The sequence below is a fragment of the Austrofundulus limnaeus genome, unplaced genomic scaffold (assembly GCF_001266775.1).
Source record: "Austrofundulus limnaeus strain Quisiro unplaced genomic scaffold, Austrofundulus_limnaeus-1.0 Scaffold61, whole genome shotgun sequence".
Taxonomy (NCBI): Eukaryota; Metazoa; Chordata; class Actinopteri; order Cyprinodontiformes; family Rivulidae; genus Austrofundulus; species Austrofundulus limnaeus.
Window position 1 is genome coordinate 76724 of NW_013952463.1, and position 5058 is coordinate 81781.

Sequence of the window (5058 nt, forward strand, 5' to 3'; positions counted from 1 at the left end):
CCACTTATAACCCTCCCCTCCCTCCCTCCCTCCCTTTTTCATGTCCACGTTTTGACTACAATCAGGTTTTCTTCTTGATCCTTCAGTGAGCCAAGGAGCAGCATACAGTCCAGAGGGCCAGCCAATGGGCAGCTTCGTGCTGGATGGTCAGCAACACATGGGGATCCGACCAGCTGGTAAATGCATCCACCACCTTTATGGTTTCATCTTTCCACCTACCATCACCCTCACTTTCCCAGTTACCAGTTTCACCTCTGGTTACCTCCAAAAAATTGATCATCTTTGGTCACCTTAGCATGTAGAAGATCCCCCACATTTGCTTGATAGTCTCTGTTTTCTTTCATTTTTCATATAATCTAACACATTGGGAAAATTCTTTACAATTGTAACAACTGAATCTGTGTATATTTTCACTTTTCAACTCCTTTTTCATCATTGTTTCCTGTCTAACAAACTGTATTGCCTCCTTTAATGAATTTCCTTTCTGTGTTACAAACCCCTACTGACCCCTTTCCTGGCGTTTATCTCCCGTTTCCAGGGCCTATGAGTGGAATGGGGATGAATATGGGTATGGATGGACAATGGCACTACATGTAACCTCCATCTTGGAATGCAAAGAAAAAGGGGGAAGTAAGTACTGAGATTTTTTTCCCCAATTTAAAAAATATATATATTTTGTTTGAGAGTTTCATAGGATTAGATTTTGTTTTTGTTCCTTTTCAGTGGAGCAGCACAGATTTCTTTTTCTTTTTACCCTGAGTGTCCAATTTTACAGCAGCCTTCAAGGCTGTTTGAGCAGAATCTTTAAGGGTCGAGGTGGGAGGGCCAAGGATGAATTGGACATTTGTGAAAAAGTGGGAACCATCCCGGGACAGAGAGGACCCGACTTGTGGCGCCAGACAACAGGAACAACAACAGAGTCAAAACAAGGAGGGGTGGGGGTGGGGGCAACCTGGCATGGAACGCTCAAATTTATTTATCACAACAGCGCCATCGCTCTCCCCGTCGTGGACAGCCCCAATGCAAATGTTGGACATTTAGGGAAAAAATAACATCTCCTGGGGAAGGGGCTGACAGGGGGAAATTAAGCAGGCTCCAGTGAAGCGATAAAGAATGAGAAGTGAAACTGTCCTCCGAGTGACATAAATCTGTCTCGAGAAGGATTGATGCCCAAATTATCTTATATGCAAAGACGGGAACACCGCAGTACATTACGGTCCCTGAGCTAGATATACRGGCCTTGGGTGTCATGGTCGATCCTTCAATGGGGATTTGGTTTGAGATGCGTATTGGTAAGAAGAAGTGTATGTCTGTGTGTGGGGTGGGGTGGGGCTTGTTTTGATTATTTTTTACCAGAGGGGAGAGACGATTTAAGGGAGAGTAGGGGCCAATGAGAAGCCTGACCTGGGACTCAAAGACAAGAGACACTAAGACAAATTTATATGGTCACAGACTCAAGCATTCATTCTGTCCAAAAGAAGGGGATCCTTTTATTTCACAGCCACACAGATACACTCTTTCTGTGTTGTTTTTCTTTCGCTCACACACACATACCCATAAAGAGACCCTCCTATGAAGCTAAATGCCGGCAGACTGATTAAACCAGCCATTTTTTTTTGCCACAGTGCTGACATTTGAAAAATCCAGACCTATCACATCCCAAAGGTAGCAGGGCAGACAAGATTTTATTTAACACCTAAACTCCCTTGCCCAATGAGGCACAATATAATAACACTTACCTTGATTAAAGGAACCCTTTATATGTAAATGGAGGCTGGATTTACGAAAGGGTCACAGAGGCAATTCCTCCGACAGAGATCATTTCATCCCTCTGGTTCATGCACGCTTTCTGTCTCCCAAACATTTGGTCTCATCCCCTCCTGTCTCCACTAATGGCCACAGGGAAAAAAAAAGAAAATCAGAAAGCAATGTTCCCTAAAACAGCCACACAGAGACAACATTTGCTCAGGTTGGCTAATTCTTAATGTAGGCCTATATAATTTTGAGACTACTTAATTACGTAACATACTTTATGCTTCATGACCAATTACATTAATAGCTTAATACAGAGGAATATTATCCTCTCTTGATTTGATTACACAGCCACACAATATGGTATATTTGGTACTTAATTATGGCCAGCCATTGAGCAGGACTACTGTTCCATAACGGAAATGCACATCCTGATGGGGAGTCAGGCATGCAGAGATAGTCCAGTTTGTCCTCAGTTATTGTTTTGAGATGGTTTCTTGTTAATAAAGGAGGGAGAAGGAGGGACARTCCTGTTAATGGAATGGCTGCAGCTTGCAAGAGTAGAGATCACCAGTTTACAATGACAAAATCACACCTGCTGGGACTTTTCACAGGAATTTCTCGAGGTTATATGGAGGTGAGGGTGCCCATCATACCCTAACACCTTGATTTTAAATGTTTTTATTTATTTATTTGGATGACTGGCACAGTGACAGTTGAGAGATCTGTTGTCTCACAGAGAGAAGGTCACATGTTTGCCTTTTTGTGTGGAGTTTGCATGTTCTCCTTATGTGGGGTTTCTCCAGGTACAATGACGCTTGGCAAAGTTTTACAGTTTGTGGACTCTGTCTTTTGCAGAAACCAGAAATACAGTACTTTAAGAAACATCAATTGCTTTTTTCTCTCATGCTGAGTTCTTTAGCTAAATTGCAATAAAATTCACAGATTTTGTAACATCATTATTAACGTAAATACAGTTCCATAAAAAAATGACAGTATGTGATGCATGCCCTGTGCCCACGCTCCACCCAGAGCCCAGCATTTCTGCCTTCTAACAGTTTACTGTGCAGTAACATGTAGTGTGTAGCACCTGTGTGTTTTTGTTTAGTTCTTACCACATTWCGATGCCAGCCCAGCTAGGCCTTTTCTGGACCGCATCTAATATTCACAATTTTTTTTCACATTGCACAGATACTTYAGGAGCGTAACTCCTGAAAAAAATCAGGGGCTTAAGTAAACTATGGTTTCCTCCCACTGACCAAAAACAAGCATGTTAGGWTAACTGGTAACTCTAAATTGTCCMTAGGTGGGAGTTAGAGTGTGAATGGTTGTTTGTCCATTTTGTCTGTGATGGACTTGCGACCTGTCCGGGGTGTACAGTGATTATAGCTCATCGCAACCAGGAAACGAAAACAGGTTAATAGAAAGAATGACTGGATAACCCATGTGATAAGGTCTTAAGATACCTGCTTTGATAAATGTTTGCATCTCAAACAAACTGACATGGGGGGAAAAAAGGTATTAGAAAACAACACAGACTTCACTGGGTGAGACCTGTCATTAATCTTGGCCTTTGCTGTCCTCTCCTTTCTGTACTCCTCCTTTACCCCTYGCCGAAGCCCTCCGGTGTAATTTCTTAATTGCAGTGTACTAAGGTACAGGAATGCAGAGAGTGAGCATGCTCAGTGACCTCACAGTGACCTCTCCCCTCCTATTACAGCTTCTAATCCCCCTGGGGTTTATATTACAAAGCATGGCCAACCCAGACCAAATCTCAGACCAAGGCCCCCTGGCTTCTGCAGGACCTCCTGTTCACTTGTCACTCCCCGAGGTCCAGGCCTCTGTATCAGTCATGTTTCCATACAAGCAGTCCCAGGCTCGAGGAACCACCCGCAGCCCCCACCAAWGCCACATCTTACTCTTTTCTTTCTGATTACAACAAACAGGGATGTGAAAAAGCCAAACAGAAGCACTGCTGAGCCAGCTCTGTGTCCTGGGTCCTGTCACAGTATGAGAGATGCCAGCATGCTGAGGTCTCCACTCATATGGAGTGGCGTCCATCTGAAGGGACATCACCACAGCCTGCCTCCTTTTCATCCCTTTTCTCCTCTCACTTCCTTTCATCTTTGTTGCTTTGTCTTGCAGCCACTTCCTGCTCTTGTTCTTGTCCCACACACGCTCTACTGTAAGCTTAAGCTTCTCTCATTCAGCAGGAAAAAACAAGCCAACCCATTCTGAATATTTTTGAACAACTTTAAGGGATTCTCAATCAAATATGATCACAGAGGCACATGCTCGGGAGAAAACGCCTGTTTGGTTTGTCGCCGAATTCAGCTAGGGAATCGACTGCTCGCACTTGTAAAAGTATTAGCGCTTCTCCACATCGATACTCCTGCTTGGTTTTTCCTCGCATCCTCCAGGACTCCGCTGTCTGCGGATGACTGAGGATCGTTTTCCAGCCTGAGACCTGACCACAACGCTATTGGGCATTGTAAACCACTCACCGTTGCCTAAAATAGCCCCGCGCAATAATGTCTCGCTTTACTTCCAGAAGCTAAAAGCTCTGTAGTCACACACACAGTGTCATAAAGTCTGCTAAGCTCTCTGTTGGTGAAGCGGAGTTYAAATTGAATTAAGGGCCTGTTAATRGAGAAGGAGCATGTCCAAACTGCAGTTTTATTGACTCCGTGAATACATTTCTCTCTGTGTGTCTTGTCTCTCAGGTCTGCCAGTCATGCCGGGGGAGTTTGTACCTCAGAGCAGTCCAATGTGAATGAGCATGGGCCCACCCACCTTCATCCACTCTCATCAGATGACTTCACACCACTCCCACCACTGACCCGGGCACCCTCTTTACCTTCTGGATCATCCCCACGCTCCCCACCATCATCACACCATGCTGATGCACGGAGGACCCTCGTCGAAMCCAGGAATGACCACGTCTGCGCAGAGACCCCCCTTTTTTTTTGCTCACTCCCATTGATCCCAGTACTGGAGGACAAGGCCTGGTCATCCAAGCCCAATAGTAAAGGGAACTTTGCTACAACAACAGCAGCTACTACTACTACACACACACACGCACACAAAAAACAATTAAGAAAAAAAATCAGCCCACCATAAAACCTATTTTGAGACTATTTTTAAGAATTGAAACAAACCTTTTTGACCAGATTTGACACTACACAAACAGAATTCCAGATGAGCTGTGATTCTTTCTTTTTTTTTTCTTTTTAAAACTTGTTAATTTTGATACTTTCATCCAAACAGAGGACCAAGCTGACAAGAACACTTTGTAAAGTCTTGGGG

General features: G+C 44.0%; 1 protein-coding gene across 3 annotated transcripts in view; it reads left to right on the plus strand.

Annotated features, from left to right (window-relative positions):
• meis2a (Meis homeobox 2a) overlaps window positions 1-5040 on the plus strand; it is a 78112-nt gene extending 73072 nt beyond the window's left edge. For 2 of the 3 annotated variants that reach the window (XM_014009716.1, XM_014009717.1), the window contains exons 11-13: window positions 66-176; window positions 539-630; window positions 4476-5040. In XM_014009716.1, coding sequence (XP_013865170.1) covers window positions 66-176; window positions 539-597 — 170 coding nt within the window. In that variant the 3' untranslated portion in view covers window positions 598-630; window positions 4476-5040. The remainder of the gene's footprint in view (window positions 1-65; window positions 177-538; window positions 631-4475) is intronic. The other variant, XM_014009718.1, reaches the window with a different exon arrangement.
• Window positions 5041-5058: the final 18 nt, after the last annotated feature.